Source organism: Numida meleagris, chromosome 7 (genome assembly GCF_002078875.1).
Source record: "Numida meleagris isolate 19003 breed g44 Domestic line chromosome 7, NumMel1.0, whole genome shotgun sequence".
Lineage (NCBI taxonomy): Eukaryota > Metazoa > Chordata > Aves > Galliformes > Numididae > Numida > Numida meleagris.
In genome coordinates, this window is record NC_034415.1 from 3,964,070 (window position 1) to 3,988,690 (window position 24,621).

At 37.1% G+C, this 24,621-nt stretch overlaps 2 protein-coding genes across 2 annotated transcripts; both read right to left on the reverse strand.

Annotated features, from left to right (window-relative positions):
* On the reverse strand, positions 5,252-9,496 carry RGS21 (regulator of G protein signaling 21). Its single transcript, XM_021404943.1, has 4 exons — positions 9,377-9,496; positions 6,618-6,744; positions 6,323-6,489; positions 5,252-5,853 (listed from the first exon to the last, which is right to left on the reverse strand). The coding sequence occupies exons 1-4, from the start codon at positions 9,494-9,496 to the stop codon at positions 5,650-5,652; spliced, it is 618 nt and encodes a 205-aa protein (XP_021260618.1). The 3' UTR covers positions 5,252-5,649.
* RGS18 (regulator of G protein signaling 18) lies at positions 14,679-23,994 on the reverse strand. Its single transcript, XM_021405011.1, has 5 exons — positions 23,596-23,994; positions 22,808-22,909; positions 19,916-19,977; positions 17,724-17,890; positions 14,679-15,594 (listed from the first exon to the last, which is right to left on the reverse strand). The coding sequence occupies exons 1-5, from the start codon at positions 23,712-23,714 to the stop codon at positions 15,337-15,339; spliced, it is 708 nt and encodes a 235-aa protein (XP_021260686.1). The 5' UTR covers positions 23,715-23,994; the 3' UTR covers positions 14,679-15,336.

The window sequence follows — 24,621 nt, forward strand, 5'->3', positions numbered from 1 at the left end:
TAGCAGTACAAGAACTAGTCTTAGTGCCTGCCAATGGCATTTCATCTGGCATCCTCCAGTTTATGTAGCATCATTTCACAGCAATGAGCATTCCAAGTCTTCTGGTGTCAGCCCCTTCAGCCTCAATTTGCCTATGCACCTTCTCTAATGAATATGGCATTTTAAATAAAGAGTTCAGCCTGTCCAAGGAGCTTATCCTGCTAGCTGCCTGAATTTCTTGAGACTGAGATTTTCTTTCACTATATATGCTTTTTTAGATTCTTTGTCTTTTATCTGTTTAGAAGCAAATGGCCCTTGTGCCCTGCATGCTGTCTATTTGCTTCAGTTAGTCACAGAAATATCTATATCCAGATCAGAAGGATTACTAAATAACATTACATACACATGCTGGTAGTTTAGAGACTATCGCCTGTAGTTAACGTAGTCCAGTTCTGTATTTCAGAGGGAGAAAGAGGTAATGTATTTTAAGTAATGCTTTTCTTTTTTTCACACTAATTGGGTGAAAAATTGAAAGGTGGGTACAGGGCAGCTCACCAAAGAAGCTTCAGCCTAGGGATGATTGACAAGTGTGGATGACTGAGTTGGGCAGTCTCTCCTTTCTGTATTCCTGCACTGTGCAGGCATGGGAACGTTACTGCCAAAAGAAATGAAAATAGAAGATATTTTATCCAAAATACTACATCATGCATTTCATGATTTCTCTTCCTGCCATCTTCTCTCTGCTAAAACATAACATTTTGAAGATAACATAATACACACGAAGCTTTTCAAGAAATATAATTTAAGAAGTTTTTTCTTTTTTTTTCTCCCATTATGAGTCTCTAAGTTAGAACTACCGTGTTAGAAAAAAATGGTTTCCCTGGAGTTTTATTGAGGTTTTGTTTGTACAAGGTTTTGTTTGTCTTTCCAGCGTGGCTATGCGTAGATGGGAACATATTCATAGAACAAAATATAGCTTCACATGCAAACCTAAATGCAAACTGGTGTAAATGGAGGGACAAATCCAGCTGTAGTCACTTTATATGCAAATATAAATGCATATAGAGAAATGACATCATGGCAGCCAGAACCCATGGCAACAAAATAATAAAAGAAGATAATTATTTGCTCTAGTGTTGTCTCCTTTTTCTCACTAAAGATCAAAGCTTAGAGGGCCTCCTCCGAAACATCTAGGAATACAATGAGTCCAATTTCTAAGACCAAACACTAGAGAGGTTGAAAAACTGTAGAAAATGGAAAAGAAACTTTTCTAGGAGGTATTTTCTCTCACAGTGAACAGCTTAGGAATATTAGAAGTAAAGCTTTTAGTGGTATTTTTAGTGTCACGTTTCTGTCTGTCACTAAATGAGTGGTTCAAGTGGAGCATTTTTACTTCATAATTACAGTATTGAACAATTACAGTTCCTAAGTACTGCAAAGACAGGACATCACACTCTGTTTGAAGGTGAATGTGATTGAGGTTCTTGTTTTTGTTACTCAAGTATGAAAACTGAGACTTCTCGAGCAACCTGAGATCTTTAACCAATGTCAGAAAATGTGATTCTTCTTCTTTCCATGGCTTTTCCACCCTTGGCTTTTAGTATGCCAAAAAGCAGGAAATGCATTTAATACTTCAGGTCCATAATGTGCTTCAAAGTCCCATGTGTAACACAAAGTGTAACTGTCATTCAGGGGTAAAGGTGTTATACAAAGTTAATGGCACAGAACTGCTCTCTAGTCACCTTAACGTGATGCTCACCTCATTTAAGCAGTAAACAACACTGGAGGGATTCTGTCTTTTGAGCTTTTTGTTCAAATTCCAAGACTGAAATGAGTTTGGGGAGGTTCTTGTGCAAACTCTGTGATTCAGTGTGTGAGTGTTCAAGTCATTTTATGCACTGTAGTTCTAACAGGGAATTTCCTGACAAAACAAAATGCTGAGTCTTCAGATCCAACATTGGCAGAGGTGTCATTGGATTTTTCCTTGCAGAAAAAAATGGCACCCATGGACATTCATCAGCCCTTACTGAGAGACCAAACCGTGGATGTGAGCACAGTGAGGGGTGGGTGGTGCGTTTCAGCAGTGGCGTCAGTGGGTCCCCTCCACTGGTACAGATTGCTACGAGTGTGGAGGCATTTTAGAATGATCTGCATAATTATTTCTGTTTAGTATATTTTTATTTATTTATTTTATGTGTGTTATTATTACACCTCCAATTGTAATTCTGGGAAAGCCCAGTCATGATGTGCACATGATGGAGGTTTAGAAGTGTGATTGCGTGCAGGAATTCAGCCTTTGTTGTGTTTGTTGATTTGGGTTGGTTGTTTTTTTTTCCAGTAAAGTTGCATTATTAAGAAATAAATTCCAATTTTGTTTATTCCTACCATTTGTATTTTTTAGTTGGTTTTTTTTTTTTTTTTGCAAACCCACTTCTGTTGTTCTGAAAGAGACTGAGTCCTTTAAAATACATCAATTCTCAGAATTGAGCTTTTTGCATGAGTGAAAAAAGGAACCACCACTATACTTCAGTGAAAGCAAGCAAGAGACTTGCAGTGCGAATGTTCTTTCTAATAGAACTCTCTGCTAGTGCTTTCTATTTAGGTACAACAGTACTTTTTGTCCTTATGGACAAAGCAAAAGAAAAAAAATGGCTTTGGCAATGAAGATATTTCTCTGTCTGATATTAAGAGGCTTTGGTCCAAAGGATCACCCAGAGGCCTGATCGTCCCTCGTGCCTTCCTGTTGTGTTTACACGCTCCTTAAATATTAATGGTCACCTCTGTACTACATGTCAATGGAAGACGGAGGTAACTTCTCCGTTTCGCGTATGTGCACAACAGGTTATTGGGCAAATTTTGGTCTTCCAAGTTGTACTTCAGTGCGGCCTCTTCCTCTATCAAATTACCCAGTTTGGGATGCTTGATTATGACTTCTTTACATATGAAAGCTCTAGATACAGAGAATAAACAGGAATAAGGATGACTGACTGCCATCTTTCACATCTAGACATTTTCAGATGCTTTCTGAAATGGATCTTTAATAATGCACATTTTGTATTACATAAATATTCAAAAATCTGATTGCTCAATTCCAAAACACCACATTATGCTGTAAATTCTTTTAATTGCATATTATATTGTAAGATAGTGCTTTAATGATTTGAAAAATTGCGAATGAATATCGAATTATCATATATGAATTTAAAGCGATCATGCAAAATGCCTACTCATATTTAAAAGGAGAAAAAGATTAACTTATAAAGATTTGAATGGTCTGCTCAACAAATGTACTTCATTTATGTAGTTTTAATTAGAAGATTATGAGAAAATTAGTACGCTATATTATATTGGAGTTTGTGATAACCCTTAAAAGCACAATTAATGTACATTTCTGTTTAAGCATCCTAAATTTATTGAAATAGTGTTAAAACCTTCAAAGATACTTTATTACAGAATTATTAAAATGATCGTCAAATAGTAATATGTCAAGAAGTAATAGTAATATCCTAAGTTTATTTTTCTGGTGATAATTAGGCTGGTGGTCAGAGGATTAGCCAGATATCCATCTCTGCGGACACAGTCCTTGTTCATCTATGCAGACGTATGTATTTCCACTGAGGGTTTCCCACTATTTCCTTATAGAGTTATCAGAAAAAAATACATTGCATTATTTTTTACCAAGCTGGACTTTTGTATGCGTATTTTAACTTCTCTTTATCCTGTGTTTTCGTCAGGAATTAGAGATCCCTGGCAACCTCCATCTCTACTGCTCTCTGGTTCTCTTTGTGATAAAGTCAGGAGTGTGGAATTGGAAAAAGAGCACTTAAAGACGTCTATGATTTCATGATCATGCAACGATTTTCAAGCCACTCTTTTCCTTAGATCACAAACCATTGGTGCTGCAGATTTTTTGGGCTTCCTTCTTGGCCTACTAACAAAGGTGACTTGATCTCACCTCTTCTGAAAACGAGATTTGGACTTGTAAGAGGGAAAAAATGGCTAGCTACCTGTTTGAGTAAATTATATAATTTCAGCAGTCCTGATGGCTGTCCTCCCTGTGAATTTAATCAGCAGAAATTCCCCAGTGCTGAAAGGATACCGAGGCGGCGCTCAGGCGGAAGTTGCGATTTTCCACTGAAGTATCATTGCAAAATGAATGGTAGCTGTGGGACTGCCGAACAAAACCACATCCGCCTTGTAGCCCAGCCTCAGCTCTCATGTTCATTTCTCTGCTAACCACTAGTGCTGAGGAAGAAAGAAATGAAAAAGAAATGCAGAAAGCCAGAAGAAAAAGTAGGCAATAGAATAGGCTATGGGTATCAGAGAACAGCAAAAGGACCAAATTCATATAAAATGAAAGTTACCATGTTTTTTATTTGTTCGTTTAATCTTATTGTTATCTCCTGTATTTAGAATTATTTGTGATCACAAATATTCCTCCTTCCCCGTATGGTTTAGAATATATTTTTCTTCAGGAAGTACTACAGCTCATTCTTCACCTGAAAACATTCTATAAATCTCTGAGGAGCAATGAAGAAGATCAGAGTGTGCATTTGGAGACACCCAAAAATTGCACTAGAATCTTGTCATTTCTTGTGACACTATGACAAATTCCGATTAATGTGGTTACTTGACTAAAACTGTTTGATGCTTATCAGGCTGAATATTAGGAGAAACTTCTCCAAAAGAGCAGTGATGCACTGGCACAGGCTGCCCAGGGAGGTGGTGGAGTCACTGTCCCTGGAGGTGTTCAAGAACTCTGAAGATGTGGCACTGAGGGACGTGGTCAGTGGGCAATATTGGTGGTAGGTGGATGATTGGACTGAATGATTTTAGAGGTCTTTTCCAACCTTAATGATTCTATGGTTCTGTATTTAATTGGGGGAAAAAAAGGAGCCGTTGTTAACATTACTTCATCATGAGTGTAAGCATGCGTTACAACTAACACATTTAGAGAAGAAAATTAATTATTACTAGAAAATGTATAAAGAATTTTTCTTTTTTCTCCAAATGGTTCGGCAGTCAACAAATGAGACGTTTCAGTGAAAAAAAACTAAGTGTGATAACTACAAAGGAAACTGAAGAGAGTCATGTTAAAGAGTATGTATTGTGAAACATCCCTTTGCTCTGAATGCCAGGAACATTTGTTAGAAAACAGCTTTTTATTAAGTAATGTCCTTAATTCATGGTCATTCACAGCATGGCACCTACCCTATTTCTTATTCTATTTTAAGTGGTGCAGAGCACGTTTAAAAGAGGTTTCTAATTTTTTTTCTTTATAAATAAGTAAATGAACAAAGGAATAAGTGTATTCAAGTCCCATGAAAGCAATTTATTCTTTGAGGTCATACTTCTAGGAAAAACTGATGGCAGACTGTAGAACCAGAACATTTCACTTACAAAATGCAAAATCACTGCAACAAATGAAGAAACAATTGGAAAAAAAATAGTAATTGCAAAATTTTTACTAAAAATGTAACCCAAATTTCTTAGCATATTCCATTCTATTTCTAGAATACTTCTCCACCAACTTTAGCAGAAACAACCTTGCATATATTAAAAACAAGCCTGTTAGAGTTCTGCTTTCTGTGATCACTTTAATAAAATCTTACCCATACTGAATTGTAACAGGAGGCATCTACAAATTCATAACTCTAGCTTTTTACCTTCTCACAAAAATGGGAGCCACCTTTTTTCATTTCTGTTCTCTTGCTTCTTTGCAAGTTCCTTATACTCTTTTGACCTTAGAAACCTAGGAAAAGAGTCCTTTGCCATGAGACTATAGATTAACCTCTGAGCATCATCAAAGCAACTGAGGGTGGGTTCTGAGATGTTCTGAGAGATGTGATTTCTTGTATGGAAGTCAATATTAATCTGTAGGAGGGAAGGAGGAATAAAGTCAGTGTCAGTTAGACTGGAATGCTGAGGTCTGTTTGTGTATAGGACGCAGTCAGCTTCTGAACTTCCTCCCACATACCCTGGCTGATGCCAGCTGGCAGGGAGGTCATCCCTTCCTTCTCTTGCATACCAATTTTTTTATTTTATTTGGTTCTTAGAAAGGTGGCATCACTGAAAAAAAGAAGTGGAAGACTTGATTTTGATTATTTCATCTTTCTGCCAGACCAAATCCTATGAAGTACAGATCACCAAAGAGCAAATTAGAGATGAGGAAATGAGGCTCTATTTCACACAGAGTTTTCCACCTGGTAAATTGTTGACATCACAGTGGAAGGAAAGCCAAGTTGAAATGAGTTTTCTGTCATTCCAAGAATTCTGGATTTGAATTTTCCACTTGGTTCCCATCCTTAGTCAGTACCCAAAGTACATGCAAAAAAGTGTTTACCTCCTTTGGAGCATCAGCTTCTATAAAGTCAGAATAAATCTTTTGGGCTTTGGCGGCAATCTTGGTGGTGGACTTGGTTTTTTTGAAATCCTCACAAGCCAGCCAGAACTCTACATTCTCTTCACTGAATTCTGACTTCAAAAACTTCCTAAAAGCTGCCAGGCCATCTGGAGAAAAATGCACGAGATTCAGAGGTGGAGGAAAGCTGAAAAATCAGTGTCTAGATTCTGTACATGTGTGCATATATATACAGGATATGGTTTTGTTATTTTTAACATTTTTCATGCACTCTTACCTTTATTAGCTAGCAGTGTATCCACAGAGTCAGACCAAGCCAGTGTTTCTTCTGTGTTTGACCTATGGAAACAACATCTATCCTTGAAAATAGCATCATGATCTTTTGCCTGTGCAGGCCGTGGTAGCTACTCTATCATTTGTATATCCCATTGAGGGATTTTTTTTTTTTTTTTTTTTTTTTTTTTTTTGCGGGATGGGGGGGAGTAGAGAACCTGGACTCATAAAGCAGAATGTTTTTTGACATTGGAAAATTAATCCAAGAAAAAGCATCAATAATGTTTGCAATTTGTTGAACTACAGTAAAAGCGTAGGAGGGATATTAATGTTCTAGACTACTGAATTCCTTGTCAAGTTCAAATGGATTAACCATCAATATGACACTTCTTGCTTGGAATGAGTAGAATTATTAGAACAGTTATCATGATAGTGGTAGCATTATGGGCTTTTTTTCCTCAGTTTCTTAGCAGTATAAAAATTTGAATAAATGTAAATGAAGATAAAAGTAAACTCTTTCATTCCTACTAAACTTTGCTTTGATTGAAATTAACACTTTATGAGTTTTTAATTTAAACCTCCAGCAGAGAAAAATAACTTCCTTTGCCAGTATTACTGTTATTGTTTGCAATTTTTGTTTGGAAGAACATATTTTCTTAAAAACGAAGCACTGTGTAGAAATGTGCTCCTTTGCACACAGCTTCTGGCAGAATCAACGTGTGCCAACCTGCTTTCCTGCACACTATATTTCCATTTAATTTTCTCAATTTCAGGCATCTCCAAATGAACATTAGTCTCGTAACTACCATTTGGCAATAAGGAAGAATAAATCTGATTGGTGACATAGGTCATATTCTGCTTTATATGGAGTATATTTCTTCAGTAAAGCTCAGTTCAGTAGTGTGCAACTGAAAAATTTTTGAAATAGTTTTTCTGAGGAAAATTTAAAAAAAAAATCAAATCTTAAAGATGTCCTCTAGCAAGCAAGCAGATCATTTCAAGGGTTAATCAGTTCTTTATGTAACCTCTAAGGACAGGTAGTGAAAGACAAAGGATTTACTTAACCTGATATCCTGTTATCTACTCCAAACACACTGAGTCGGAGGTTTTATTCCAACCTCCTTTAAATTCTAGTGAAATTAATGCACATTTAAAATACGATTTTTTAAAACAAAAGTTCAGATGGAATGAAGAAAAGGTTTTGCTGACATTTTGCACTTGACAAAGAACTGGAAATAAAACAAATAGTTCAAAGAGCAAAGCCAGAGCAGAGTAAGTGAGTGAGTCATTGATTATTCCCTCCCCCCAGATTTTAGATACAGAATACCTGGAAAGGTATCCTACAGACCCCTGCCTCACGTTGCTTTTATTGAAACTGTTATATAAATATCTTGAGAGGAAACCAAGTTTCCCACCCTGTGGTTATCTATCTCACATAGGATAAGATAGCATAGGGATTTGAAACTGAATTTACATTCCATGTGAACGTAGTCATCACTGCACATTCTGGCAGCTCTGGAAATATTTGTATGCCTCTTCCCTCTCATTTGATAGTAAGGGGGAATTGAACAGTTTGGAAATATTTTGTATCAGTGCAGTCAAAACAAATCTTGGAATTTCTTACAGACACATAAATTGTATTTTCTGACTAGCCCTTGTTTCTCAAAAAGCCTCACAAATTAATTGTTGTGGAGGCTGGGCATTCTGTGCCCAAGGGCAGGCAGGAAGAACTAGAGGTGGAGAAGGGCATTGTTGGTTTGGCAGAGCATCACAAGCCATTGGCAATGTCCATGGTCATGATGGGTGGGAAGTCAGATTATGTGAGCAACAAAGTGGAAAAGGACCCCATGTGCCATTTGTGATATTTTCTATGTAAATTTCTCAAGAGCTTATGTGGTTATATATAAGAAAAATTTTTTTTTGCACTAAGGATGGTGAGGCACTGGCACAGGCTGCCCAGACAGGTGTGGGTACTCTGTCCCTGCAGACAGCCAAGGTCAGGCTGGACAGGGCTCTGAGCTCCTGATGGAGCTGTGGGTGTCCCTGTTCAGTGCAGGGCAGTGGGACCAGGTGGCCTTCAAGGGTCCCTTCCAACTCAAATCATTCTGTGATTGTATGATTCTATTGCTCTGCCACCATACAGTGTAACTGCAGTTGTATTTATAATTACTACAGTTGATTTTTTCATTGATATTTTTAACAGCAAGTGTTTTTGGAGCTGTCAGTTTACTTGTATCCAGACTGCAAGAAGTGATATTTAAATAAATAGAGGAAAATTATATATGTATTTATACATACGCATGCACGCATACAGGAATGAAACTGGAGTGCAAATACATCCAGTCTGGATTGAAAACACAAATGAAAGCTAAATGTAGCATCACGTAGTGCTCTGTGAGACGTCGGGTGCTAATGGGATTAATCAGCAGAGAATTTCTCTCAGTGACAGTAATAAACTCTAATTAAATTTAACAAATTTTTTGGTGCTTCAGCAAAATGAAAGACAAAGATAAGACAGTATAAACCTAATTCTGCTTCTCTTCCTCATCAGTAATATTATTTGATTTAATATTTATCAGTCAGAGAATGATCTCACTGATTTCGCTGGATTTAGATGGGAATGGCAAGCAGAAGTGACAACAAGGAACCAGAATCATCATGTACACTCTAAGGGGGAAGGAAAACAGAAAGAGTCCAGATTATTCAAAAGCTGACCATCTCATAAATAGCCTAAGATTAAAATAGCCATAAAAAACAACTCACTTCACTGGCATTTTTTGTTCCACTGTCTGACTGGCACGGGTAGGGCAGAATTTCTTTTCCTGACTGATCTTCAAGCTGAAGGTGATATGATAGCAGGAACAATACAATTAGCACATGCATCCCCACACAGTTCAGTGCAAGCTGACAGACTGTTTTTAACACCTCCTTTACAATTTCCTCTTTCAGAACTATGGCTTATTTTTCAACAGTGGACATACTATTCTATATTTATGCTCTGAACAACATCTTATTAGAGAAATCATCTTATGATTGGCTTACCGACTATGGAAAAGCAGGAAGGAAAATAAATTCAGTGTACCTAGCTAGAAAATTCTTCACTGTATTATTTGCTCTATTATATCTGCTCTAAGCACACCTGCAACTTATCCATTATCTTATACATCTTGAAGGTCTAAGGCCCTTGAACTGCTGTTTCTCATTTATTCAAGCAAGTCTTCTCACATTGATGCTGTTAAAAACAATGGGGTCGTGTGGTATTTGAAATCTGTAATGCAGTAATTTCTTCCACTTTTACTGATCCTTCACTCTGTGTGTTCTCTTCTAAGAGCTCTATTTTGCCCCAGAAACATTCTCAGATAACTTTGCCTTTTGCTGTTCTTGTGATATCTCCTCCTTTATTCTTTTCTTCTCAACACTTTTAATTCTCAGTATATTCCTTGTGTCCCTTGCTCTCCTGAACAAAGCTTTTACTTTCACGCCTCTCTCCTTGTGGTGCTGCCTAATCCTTTGCTGCCTTTACCCACCTTCCTTTATTCTCCTTTAATAGATAAAAAAAAAGAATTTTAGCTTAAGAAGAATAAAAAGAATATTGCTAAAAGAACAAATGGATATAAACACTAAAAAAAAATTTCATCAGGAAGACAGAAGGCTTCAGAAAGCGCCATTGATAATTTCCTCCAGTAGGGTTTTTGTCCTCTCTATTTCTCTGTGCTTTAGAGACTGATATATTTTTGAAAGAGATTATTTTACATTGTCACCTTTGATAACAGGAAAATAGGAATGATGGCCCAAGATACCCATTTCAGCCCTACTTTCTTAATACTGAACAAGATTTCTGGCAGCAAAATGAAGTTGTTGTCTTTTTTTCTGCAAATTTCTTATCTTTTAATCCACATGCTTCCAAGAGTAATAATAGAATGACAGAAATAGGAACTACCAACTTTATTCTCTGCAATTAGTTATTTTGTCTCGTTTCCGCAGAATATGTACCGTGGACTATAAAACAGTGCCAGACAAGACCAATATTTTACTGAAATTTCATAAGGAGAAAAATTGTCTCGGTATTACAACACACCCATCAACTACTTGAGCAAATGTTTTGGTTATTCATAATATACTATATCAAGCAAACAAAGAGAAATGTGAACTTGTTAAAAAGGGGGGGCAGGAACTTGCACATAGAGCTATTTCCAATCTTATTGGAAATTTTGATCCAGCTGACACTGCTGATGTTTGCAGATTCAGTTCACTAATAACCCAGACTGGAGTTGCAAATAGATCATGTCCGTATCTGTTCAGCTAATTTCAGTGTTTTTGAAAAAAAAAATGATCTGTGAAGCTTCTGACTTAAATTTTTACAACTCTGTTGACTGTGCAATGAATTTATGAGTGTGCTGCCTTTGGCAGATGATAGCAGAGCTAGAACTGTTGGAAATGGAATGTGGATCTATTGGTTGCACACATTTCATCCTTTGCCCCAATTACTTGATAAGGATCAACATCTTTTATGAAAAGGTATTGGCTGATTGGAGCAATTAAGCCTATCATTTTGTGTTCCACTGAACTACACCTGAGCTAGATACTACTATCTTAACAGGCAGTGTAAAGCAACTCTTCATGCTCATGCTATTGGTGTATTAACCTAAGAAATCACTTGTATTTCTATATATTCCTAAAAGAGTTGCCTTGTACTCACCTTAGTGCAATGTGAGAAAATGCCACACTCCCACAAAAGTTTTAGTGTGCTTCTGTCAGGTTCAAAACCTTAATGCCTTTCAGCACTTGGCCTTTGTTGAATCCATTCCACACGCAGGCTTGTTGGATACTGCTCTGTATAGCATAACCTCAGGAGAAAAATGAAGCTTCTCTTGGTCCAAGCAATTCAAGTAAATGTAGATTTACCACCTTTCTTAAGCTGGAAGATGACCTGGGCACTGCTGGCATCCTAGTGAAATGGAACCACCTGTCATAGCGGATGCAAATACATTCTAATCACAGCTTTATGTAAATGCCCATCTTCCACCTTCCAACAGTACATTGTGGACAGCTTACAAACACTTTTTTTTTTCCATGTGAATAACTTTGTGTATCTTCAGTATGCCACAGAGCTATTTTACATAAGGAAATTAGCTGTTATTTTCCACCCAAGCAATGTGTCCCTTCAGGTAAAAGATTTGATTTCCAGAACAGTCTGTCAAAATGTTTTACATCATGTTGTGCTCCTTATATACGTGATTTCTGAGCGCTATACAAACACAAATGTTGAGAAAAGGAGAACTGGAAACAATTCTCAAAAAAAAAAAAAAAAAAAAGCAAGCTTGAAGAGTATAAATTAGTACTAGTCAGCAGATTGTTTGTCCCAGATCTTGTCCTGGATGAACAAACTTCTATTTACATAGCATCAGATTAACAAAAGTTCCTATTTGCACAAGAAGCCTATGTACATGTAAGCCTAGGTAAGTACAAACTTACGGGGCGGTACCATAACTTTGCTCTCGGAAGTGGGTATAAATTGCACAAGAACACAAGAATATATGAGAAGTAGGCCATAATTCCCCATATCAGTTGTCTCTTGAGTTGTGCCTTGCTTGTGGTGTGTCCCAAACCAAGCTGGGCTATGTAATGCATGAAAGGGAAAACCGATACACCAGTGTCCTTGATTGTGTAGAAATAAGTTTCTAAAATACAAGAAAATAGATGGTGAAGAAACAATTGTTTAGGATTTGTAGTTATGTTAGGCTTCAACTTAACCTTCTGTTCTGTTTGAAAACTAGATATTGACTTCCATAGGGTTGTATTTCCTGCTACTTAATTTTAACTAAGTTTCATAATGAAGTCAAAGGTAAAGTCTAAATCATAATAATAACTCCTTCTCTTGTGAGCTGACATATGAGATGTTTACACCAACACATGCTATTTAGGAAAAGAGAGACAGAAGCTTTAAAGCAAATGCAGGCAGCCTTCACAGGCTCAGTTCTCACTGGCTGGTGTAAAAGAAGATGGCAACAAGACAGCAGGAGAAAAGAAGGAATGGAGGCAAGGCGGATGTTGCATAGAGGACTGATATTTATATCTTCGGCATGCAGCCACACAGGAGCTAAACTGTCATTTGATTGAGACATTTGACTATAATGCAAAACAACAGAGGGGGGTCTAGGACAAGTATCTGAGCAAGGTGTTCATGCACGAGCATATGAATCGCTGAAGAGAAGATGATTTTATGCATTTTTTTTCAGCTGGAGCCTTTCAATGTTATACATGGAAAATAATTTGGAAGGGAAAGGGAACTGTATTCAAAATTAATTAAGGCAGCTGAGCAGCTGGGGACAAAAAGAAAGGAGAGAAAAAACAACCTGCTATTTGTGAGTCACTTACGTGCCTCTATATGCCACAGCTTCTAAGAGCTACATTATCAGTTGCCTACAGTTGTAGTAGATGGAAACTTTTCTTTTCCTTTGAGATTCATTATGTTTGAGCTCATTCCTCTTGTTTCTTGTCAGCACGGATATTAATCAAGTTGTCATTTGCACAATATCAAATCCCAAAAGTCAAAGAAAAGTTGTGAAGATGTGTATTTTGATCTCCCTCAAGCTAACTAAGAACAGCAGATAATAATTTAGTTAATTCAATGCATCTAATTAGAGCTAGGTAAAAAATAAATAAAAAAAAACAGGCAACAAACATTTGTGCTACAGAGTTCTGCAGATTATTTCCCTCATACACTGGATCTGGAGTCTTCATGTATGTAAGGAAGAGAATGAAGTGTTTATGTAGGGTAAAGTGTTGGTAAGAAGTATTTTGAGAGCTCTTACTGAATGCTGAACAACACACAGAAATCCAAAATCTGCTACATAACATAATTCCCAATAAAAATATATGCCCAGTAGGATTTGTACGCATTACTTGCTCCAGGCCAGCTAACCAAGAGGATTTGCTTAACTGTGACATTGACTCTGCCAAAGCTAGAGAAGCCCAGCAATGATTGCTGGCACTGTTCTGAGGTCTATGCTATAAATACATCCGTGCAGAGCTAGCCTTCAGTCTGATCAATCCTGTCTCTCTGAAACATGGAGAAGTGTCACAGACTTGTACTAAACCTATGTTTAGTTCATCTTCCAGAATTATAGTAGAGCACTTGTTTTTCTGTCACAAAAAGCAGCCTCCTCCAGAAAACAGATAATTCTGTTGTTTTGGTTTATCTTTGTGCCCTTTGTCTTCCTTTCTCTGAATTTATCTTGACTTTCTTCTTACAGTAGTTCCCATGGCCTTAGTCTGATGTAAATTATAGTTCATAATTATCTCTGAAAAACATACATGCATAAGTAGCTACCAAGAATAGCTTACTTGTTTGTTGTAATCACAAAACTCATGTAAGGGACTAGCACTGTCAGTACTACAGAATGATGGCTGTGAGGAAGGCCTCCCTGGAGATAAGCAACATTTTCCATGTTTCTGTGAAAGGAAACAAAGGCGCCTGCTGACTTCTATTTATCACTGCAGACACTTTTGACTAACTGCTAGGGTTTTTTGCTAAGAGGGAAATGTCTTACTCAAAGCACTGTATTTGTCATTTGTCTGGGTTTTGGAACAGCAGTAAATGTACATATTCTTTTACATGTATTTCATCCATGGCAAGAGCAAACACCAAGATTCTCAGCAGGTATGAAGTAACATGATCACCAGTTGAGAATCTGGCTGCAAACATATAGGTTCTACGCCTGTGCTGTAACAGACACACTGTTATCTCTCAAGTGAACTATCAAGTGTGGCATTTGAGAGGATGCTATTCATGGAGGTGAGCACACAAAGGAGCATTTTAGGTGCAGTAATGGATAGTCAGCTTTACAGCACAGAACTACATAGTGAGAGCAGCAGTTGATTCAGCTGTTTAACTGGCTTCATACCTAGCTTAGCATGGGGATAAAAGGACGCTTCCTTCTAGACAGACATACACACCCACATGACCAGATATTTAATGGTACACATTGTGCTAAAATGGCATTCTTGGCCCTTGACTGCTGCTCATTTGGCTGGGAAAACAAAAAACAAGAGAATACAAATATTTGATAGCAAAGCTAATTTATACAGCATAGTTTAAATATAGAGAAAAAAATGTACATAATAAGAAAAGTATAAAATATATCCCTATTAAAATTAAATATGCATTCTTATCATCCTCTTGAAATATGCAATAGCTAAATTTTAATTATGCAGTAGCTGTAGTTAAAATCCATGTCATTTTTACATTTCACCTAACTAATGTTCCCATGTGTTTTGCAGTATAAGAAAATACCACAAATATTCTGTGCTTAGTGTAGGAAATACTGCAAAAACAAAATCATGTGCAAAGGCTAGCTACATAAATTCAAACTGTGATGAAACTGTCTAACAATACAGGATCAGAATACACGATGGATGTTATCAAATAGCGTTTTAAACAACACTTTTATGCTGGAAACTCAGATTCTTCTTTCTAATATGATAACAGCTCTTACTTGAGTTTTAAAAAAAATACTGTACAAAAGCTTCACATGACATGTCTCATCAATATGTTGCCTGGTCAGCTACAACAAATGAGATTACTCACTAGCTACAGAACTATGACCTGCAAGAATGCATACAACTTTGCTTGCCACTTGTTTACACCATCTAAGGATTTGTATTTTATAACACATGTACAATTTGCTTGCAGTAGCTAGAATTCATGACGGCTGAGCTCCCTATTGCCAAATGGTGAAGTCAGGCCGCACACCCTGAAAATCATTGACAGTAAAAGACCGTGATCGTCTCCTAAGAGCGGGGCGACCAGGATTCCTCCCCTTAACCAAATTCAAATAAAGATCAGATCTTAGGAAGCGTGGATAGCTGTCTTGCTCCATCAGCCTGTAGACTGTGTTTTGTGCTGCATCAAAGGTGGTGATGGCGGGCTGCTCAATATTCTGACTTGTAACTTCTTTGGTTTTAAAGTCCAAATTCACCTGGAGAATGAGGAAAAGAGTATTTATTTAACGTGCATAAGCACAGTTATTTTGCAGTCCATAGCAATGATGTTGTACATTGGTGAAGTGTTTTCTGATAAAAAGTACTTTGAATCCCTTATATAACTCAATATTAATGCCCCAGAATTAGTATGTTCCTTTACAGTTATGGCTGCCTGAAAGCGTTCACAGATGCATCACTGGTACACTGAAGAACTGATAAAATATCAGTTAAAATAAAACCAATACAGTTTGATGTGGTAGCATCTGAGTAGAAGCAACTCAATAACAGCAATCTTGGAATAGTTCCTGCTGTCAAGTTTTGCATCACCAGCTGAAGTCCCTTCTTTATTATTAGGATGCATGTAGAACTTTGTCTCATTAGAATACACCAGTGCTTATTCAAAATTTCTAGATCCTGTGTAGGGTTTTGGTGGCAGGAGGTGAGAAAATTCTAACAAAATATTAAAATAATTTTAGTGGGTTTCTTGAGGCTTTAGAGATGTGGGAAGCATATCAAAATGATTATTTATTCCATGCACTGGTGCATTCTTCCTGGGAAGATTTCACACAGAAATCGTTATATTACTGTTGATCAAAGTATGACTTCCACATCCTGTCCCCTCCCCAGCTTTCTTCCTGCTCTTCCTTTTGCTTATGTCAGTCTCAAGAGTTGACAGTATCAGGGCTCGATGTCCTACCATAATTGCTCACAGACTGATCACTTGGCAATGATAAGTTCCAGCTCAAATAATTAGAAAGTCATAGAATGGCTTGGATTGGAAGGGACCTTGAAGATCATCCAGTTCCAGTACCCTGCCATGAGAGGTCTGCCAAGCACTAGACCAAATTATGGGTTTTTCTCTTTTACGTAAGGTCCACCCATTAAGATGCTGCAGGAGAAGAAGTAAAAAGGGCTATAAGTTTTGAAAGTGGACCTAGTAAGTCAGCCTCCTGTCCTGTCAAAAGTGGATCTGAACCTTATATATAATCTGTGGGAATTATGGGTGCAGATTGCACCATTTTGTAATCCTTATCTTAAAATGAGAATTACGCTTTTTTTCACCTTTGTTATAGGGAAGTAGCAGTTAGGGTTTAACTTCTGCTATTCTGACAAGTTAAAAAAAATACAGGGGAAAGGGAGTACTGGCAAGGGACATATTTGATCTTCTCAAAGTTGACAGAATTACAGGAAAGTGTAAATACAAAAGACCTACTGAAGAGGCTGAGCTTGATTTCAGTAAGAGTTTATCATCTCCTTCCCAAAGCGAGCAAAAAAAAATGTTTTTCTTCTCATTTTCAATATGTTTCCTTCATAACATATTTCAGCAGTATGAAGAAATTGTAAATATTAAGAATTTTTGCATTACTATGATAATAAAAAAAGGCCTTAGCGTTAATTGGTATTGACATATCAACTTGTTTTTGTGTGTGTGCTGTCAGTAACATAGCAAGAATGCTCAGCCAGAGCTTTGAGGATGGAGGGGACATCAATCATGAAAAATCTTTGCTTAAAACATTATAACTATTATTTAAGAGATACGTTTAATTTGTTAATTCTTCTAGCCTCCTTCAGTCTTTTGGCTTATTTAAAAATAAAAGCTTCTGAGTCTGAGCTGTGTAATGATTTGACAAATAGTTAGAAGTTTAAGAGAATGGGAGAACTATTCTGTTGTTCTGGAGGCAGCATTAAACAAAGACAGATAATACTTCTTCACAAATGCCAGCTGATATGTCACATGGCAGCATTAACATTTATTATTGCTATTTTTCACTAAATTAACTCTGTGTGCATATATATGTATATATGCATGTACATATATATGCATATACCCTGGCTTTATAGAACACTACGAATCTTTGATTCCTGTGATCTAATAGTTGAACGAGCTCTATATTTAGAAGAGCAGTGTAGAGTGGGTTTTGTAAGAAGTCTGGAGATGAATAAACTAAGCAGTTATTTCCAGGCTTTCTTCCAAAGCTTTGACATATAAGATACAGTCTCCTTAAGTCAGTGACAACACAATTAATGGTTGTTACTGTTTCTGGACACACACTTCTTAAAAGCAGATTTCATCAGATGCAGTTGTGGAAAACACTGTGTACACTGAAGAACGTTTTTACTGTACCTCTTTTGGAGCATCTTTCCGTATGAATGTTTCATAAATGGTCTTAGCTTTTGGGAAAAGTTCATTCATAGTTTTACTTTTCTTGTAATCCTCACAAGCTATCCAGAACTCGATGTTCTCCTCGCTGAACTCCGTCTTCAGAAACTTTGTGAAGGCATCCAATCCAGCTACAGAAGGGAATATTGAATTGTGTTAAATATATATATATATATATCCTTAGCAGACAGTCAATATTTTCAGGCAGTCTAGGCAAAGTGACGAAACGGGCTGTGCTCCCTTTGAGTTACATTGCATCATAGATCATTATTTTAAACTACATAAAGGCTTTAAAATAACTGCATGCTGTAACTTCCATGACAGAATTCTCAGTATTGATTACCAAGACCTTCAGAATTTATAAATGGAAGCAATCAAAACATCTGTATGTATCTGAAAGCGATGGAATTTGCTAAATAGCAGACTGCATTAGGTTAACCCAAATGCAATGAGAATCTCTGCTCACAAGTAGAGCATCCTCCAGCTCACTGCAGCTGGATCATACACGTGTCCCTCCAGAATGGAAGGAGGATGATGTATGTGCATTTGGTATTTATGTAAGCAATGGGCCATTTCAAATAACAGCCAGATTGAATCCTATCACTGTTTCAGGAGCAAACTGCATCAAAAGTGACAAATTCTTTTCTTAGGTCCATTGAACATGTTCTTACTTTTATGATTTTGCTCTTGCAGTCAGGAATATTTGAACACTATTCAAATGGAAATGATGTAATAAATCTCAGTCATAGCCATCATGAAGAATAAGTTCTTTGGCCAAATGTTGCCTCCTATAGCTCTTATTATATGTAAAGCAAATGTCGGTTGCCTTGGGACGCTTTGTATGTCCACAAACCTACCGCTAAATACTCTCAGTGCTGAATCGATCATTGTTTCTCAAGAGTTTAAAACACCGAGATTGTGGTTCTGAATGGATTTATCTGTCTGAAAGGGATTACTAAGGATGTGGACCAGCAATGATGCTCCTAAGTGAGTGACCTGATATTTCCAAACTGTTACATCTTCTGTACTCCATTTAAATGTCCCTTAATTTCCCAAAGTTAACAGAAGACTAACATAATCTAGCTCCAATGTAACTATCAACATTTAAATCAACATTTAAAGGATGACCTGGCAAATTTTTTTCTACATTTTGTATGAAAATCAACACATTCCACTGAGAGCAATGTTTCCATAATGATCAAGTAATTCATGTTCTGGTCTGCAGACAAATTCCCATTGTCAGTAAGTTGTTTGACTAAGATCAGAATGAAGTTCACAGACACTGTACAAAGATACAGTGTGATTTCCATGCAAACTCAGAATTTTTTTGCTGTTTTTATCTTGGATAAAAATTGAGAGGCGTTTTCTTTCTTCAAGTCCTCTTCTACTATAAGTTCATTTTAATGTTATCTCTATGGCACACATGGCTAGTTATCCCTAATAGAAAAATAATCTCTATAAAATGTTTAAGAACAAAGAGACTGTCACTTCATGAAAGATGGGCTAAAAATACCAATAATGATGATAATACAAAAAATCAGCCTTTATTATACAAGCTTTATAATAAGTCTGGTCAGGAACAGTGCGATACTGGGCAGAGGCCAAACGATGGATGAGATTTCCAGCAGATTTCCAACCATTTTTTAAGACTGCCATTCAGGATTTTTATGGTAATAGAGCAGTTAGCTCATCAGAACATAGCTCTTCTTTTTGACAATATTGAAAAATGTAGTCTAGAAAAGATAAGATAGTCTTCTGCTAATGTGAGTGATGTTCTAAATAATTGATTAGTATGCCACTATTATAATGGATTTTTCCAAGAGTCTGATTAGAATTCATACAGCAGAAAAGCACTGTATTCATTACAGAACAATTTAATTACCTTTGGCTGCCTTTCTATGCAGGAACTCTTTACTTCCTATCACTTTGCTCAATAAAATACTAAGCTTAAAAGTTATTTTCAGCTACTTTCGGTAGTTGACAGCATGCTGTAGCCTAAGCACATGAGCAGAGCAGAAACACATGCTGCTGTAAATGACCCAACATACCTAATTTAGGTAACTGACAGATCTATTTAAGTGCACAACCATGTTTTGTAGTTTTCCATCAATTTTCCACAAGCATAGTCTTCAGGAAGAGAAAAAAAGAGTACTAACCTTTCTGGGAAAGCAGTTTGTCAAAAGATTCACCCCATTTCATTGCTTCTTCAGGAGACACACTGTTTAAGAAACAAAATATGGTTTTGTGGAACTGTGCGTACTATGTATTCATCAAGCTGTTTTGATATGCAATCAATTACTATTATTGCTCTGCTGTGTTTCACAATGATAAGATTATTGCTGAAGGAGCTCTATTACAGACTTCAGAAACATTCAGTATAATTTTTTCTGACCTTTTCCTGAAGAGTTGCCAACTTTTTTTACCTTTACAAATAATAAAAGATCAGAGCAGAGATTTTTCTTTTAATGTTTATGTCGTACTTCTGTGAGGAATCTTTGAGGAAATAGAGATGATGCAGTATTGCAAAACTTACAAGGGAAGCAGGTCAGTCACCTAGTTAGTCTTAAAAAATACTCTTGCAGAGATGTGGTTCTGAGGCTGTATTACCACAGCCTATTCGTAATGAAGTACAGGAAGTTCAAGAGGCTGAAGACGAAGTTGTAGCAGTATGATTTAGGTGATGGTTTCCAAGGGTATTAACACGTATAGTCTGGTTTGTTCACCACAAACATGTTTCAAATATCACGTTATTCTGAGAGACTGCACTCAATTAGAAAACTCCACGTATTCTTCATCAACTATGCCAAGTTACATGTATTTCTCAATTATTTCAAATATTCTGTCTTAGAGAACAATACTGATAGGAAAAAAAAAGAATAGTTTTATTCTTCCAAATAAAATTTCAGGAACCTCTTTCTTTTTGTGCTGTATAGATTATCCCTGCACATACACACCGGGACAATGCATTGCTTTTGGTAAACAGGAATTGGCACAAGGCTGGCATTAACTTTATCACACCAGGACTATGTCTTAGTTCTAAGCCTGAAGGTGAAGAATGAATATAAACATTTAGAGCCATTTTCATTTGATGACATAGCATTGTACTCTGAAAGTGGCAATGTCCTCCTATAAGCAGCTTGTCCGGGGTTAGTTGATAGTGGAGCTGAGAACCAGAAGAACTTGTTATGGATTGAGCACTTTTGGAAATGATGCCTCTTTCCTGCCCCAGGCTCACATTTTTTCTGCTGCCTAATTTACATAGCTTGTGTTCCCTTGGCAAAATCTGAAGACACATGAATTTTAGATGAAGGGAAATTCCAAGGACTATGAGAGGGAATTTAAGCCAGTAATGCTCTTGGTTTTGTTTAAAAAGTAAAAGGAGAATTTTTATTTTATGCTTTTACAGGTGTCATGGGTCTGCTAGCTGAAGTGATTGCTTATAGGAATGAAATTTTTAGCTAGGGAGAGACAAACAGTTCTCAAGGCTTACAAATACTGGAGAACTGAAATGTGAAAAATGAACATAGGCCAAAAAAGCAGGGGAACTCTGGAGTCAGGGAAAGCGAGGCCTCACTCCCTTACAGAGCTTTTTAATTATGGGAAGTACAAAGAGTGCAGTTCTCTGAACTGTGTGTGCTTGTACATCTGGGAATAATGGGTTACTACAGCTACAGAAATGAACTTGGTGATGGTGAAAGATAAACCCTGACAGCTTCAGAGCACATACACAGTCCCATACTGCACAGAATGCTGGAGAAGTTCTTTGCTGGTTTTGGAAACTCCTAGTGTGATTTGTTCATTCTCTTTTAGAAAGGAAGTAGCTTCACAGATCCCCAAGACATAGGCACACCAGGGAGTGCTGCAGTAACAAACAGAAACCAGAACCTGGGTATGAAACACCCAGTGGTAATCAACCACTTAAATAAAAATGAGCATTGAAAAGGTATCGTCTGCCTACAGGTGGCATGGAGACTGCACTTTCTCATTTTAGGTACAATCTTAGCACAGTTTTACATGTCTGGAACTGATGAACTGAAAAAGGTTGTTCACAACACTCCTTCAAGATCTTCTATTTTTAAGTGAACTGTAGAACCATTGGATTAAAGTTTCTGCCAGCACAAGAAAGAAAGAGAGAGGGGGGGAAAAAGGCAATGAAATCCTCCCCTGGGACTGTGGAGAAGAAAGTCTTCCAGATCATGAGTACATGCTATCATTTGGATAGCCATGATATTTACACATGAGGGAGCATTCTGGTCAAAGCAATACAGCTTGGCCCCCCAAACAGTAAGTGCTTAAACAGCGTTAACAAGACTTAAAAATGAGATGGGAATCTTTGAAGTGTTCTGTGGTGGAAAGAAAGGAGCTACTAATTTTACGGCCTTGGAGTTGCAGTGCTTCTGCAGTACTTTTCAGTCAAGACCTACAAATGTAATTCATGTATCATTGAGATTCTGTTGTCCTAGTGAAGTCAAGAAGTTCTTACTGAATTTAACAAAAACAATATTTTACCCTACATCTTTATGGGAAATAGTGTCACAGAGACAATATCAAGCAGTGTTTAAACATCAATATTTGAATTTTGGAGACAAGACATTGTTTTGTCAATTACAGCAATTATCAAGGAACTATACATCCAGTATTTGACATGCATCCCAGAATTCTTTGGAAAACCTGTTTTCCCAGGAGCTATATGATTTCCTTCTAAACAGTAATTTTTCAGCTCCATTTCTGAGTCAATGCTTGCTTGGTATAACCAGCGGACTAAAAAAATGCTGTTGACATGAGTAAAGGTTTTTATATATGTGCATGTGTGGGCAACAGTCTGCACTTAGCAGTGTGAAAACACTAGTGGTGAGTTCCCTTGTTATATATCAGATAATTCTATACTATCTGTATGCTTGAATTAGCCAACTTGAAATGAAATAGATTTTGAAAGTATTACTCTCTGCCAAGTCAGAATGCACACACACATATGCAGGAAACGTTCTGAGTCACACCAACACATCCTAGAGGGAATCCCCATCGTCTCTGTCTTGTATAATGCCTACCTTGATGCTTGTGTCAAGTTTGTTGGTTTACCAAGATGTTCAGCTTCGTGTAATTCAGATTTCTGCAGGAGAAGGCTCAGTCTGTTTCTCTTCTGCTTTGCTCTACAACAGAGTTCAAGTAGCTTTTAAATCAACTTTATTAAAGGGTTTGTTCCAGATATCTTCTTCAACTAATATCTCTGCCTCTGCACCACAGATCCACAAATGTTCACTTACACTAATATTTCTGTTACTTCTGCTATTTATATTATTCACATTAATGAATTTCTTCTTCAGACGTTAACATGAATTACATATGAAGCACTAGCAAACAGAAGTGGGAATCTTTTTGTTTTCAATACATTTTCCTCTTATTGTGAAGAAGAAGAATGAAATTTCATATTAGGGAACATGAACACACTTTGTGAAGACATGAAACAGTTGGCTCAGCATCTTCTACTTTTAAAGTTCTGCAAAGAAAAAGGGAAGCAATGCTTCCTCAGATTTGAAGTCTTTACAAAGAATCTTTTCCGGACTACATTAAGAGTTTAAAAAGCATTATTCACAACTTTGTGAAACCCCCCTTTCTTATTTACTTAGTTTATTAATTTGTTTCTTGTACTTAAAAACTATTTCTTTGATGAATGAATATTTCATGCCTACAGTTCCCAGGCTTGCAGTTCACAAGTTTTCACATACATTGGTCAAAACTAGAAAGATCTGCTCCCTAAATTCACACCCATGAGCCATGTTAGAGGAATCCTCTGTGTAAACAACGCTCAAAGTGTCAGCATGACCTTAAAACTTACCCGGTCTTGCTTGCTTTGTTTGGCTCTTCTTTGACTGTTGGTTTCATGACTTTGTAATAGGATTTATCCTTTGAAGCAGAAATGTTCAGTTGAGGGGACAAAAGAAGTGGGTTCTCCATCTTCTAAAAAAGCTTCCCAGTTTTAAAGAATGCTTCTCTAACTTCCTTACAGAGGTTTCATCTGTACTAGTGGTGTGCTCAGCAAGGCGTGTTCATGCTGTCTCGGGCTGGGTTCCCCCAATTGGCTGTTGAACAGTTTCCAGAGCAGGTAGTGGGAAGAAGGAGATTTGCCACCTTAGCTGTCACTGCAGCTGCACGCACACAGGACTTTAAGTAGAGTTCTGTTTTTACAGTCGTCATTTAAGGAAGTGAGATTACAACTTTGCAAAATGGCCGTTGCTCACGCAGACAAATGCAGCTTTTAGCAGAGCGACTCCTGGTTTTGTACTTGTGGAACTCCACGTTCTAGAATAATTAGGATGATGCCATCATCTTCTCCCAGAAATGTGTGAGGAGTGTGCATAGCTCCTCTAAAATGAACTTTAATGAGAATTACTTTGTATTACAAAATGGGTAACGTTACCCTTAAGCTCTCAGAAGAATTTCCAGCTGACCTTAAATTGCCTTCCACAGTCTCAGATGCAATATGCTGAATACAAAATTAGCACTACCTACAATATGCTAACTGGAAGATCAACATTTCTGAGTCTGTTCTGTAAGAACCTGGTGAAGCACTGGTTGATAAAATATTTTTGTAAGCAGAAATTTTGATTTTTGCACCATTTTGCAGAAGTGGCGAACACCTACTTCTAATTTCAAGCTTCTCCACTTACAGTTTCTCATTTATCTTTTGTATCTATGGATTTATTTTCACTTACAGTGTCCCTGCCTGGATAAAAAGTCTTTCAACACACACACATGAAAAGATTTCTTCTCATTTTGACAGTGAATAGCCAAAAATTTCTTACTTCAGTTTGCATAACTTAAATGCACTAATTTCTTAGGCAAATTGTCACAAATTAGCTCT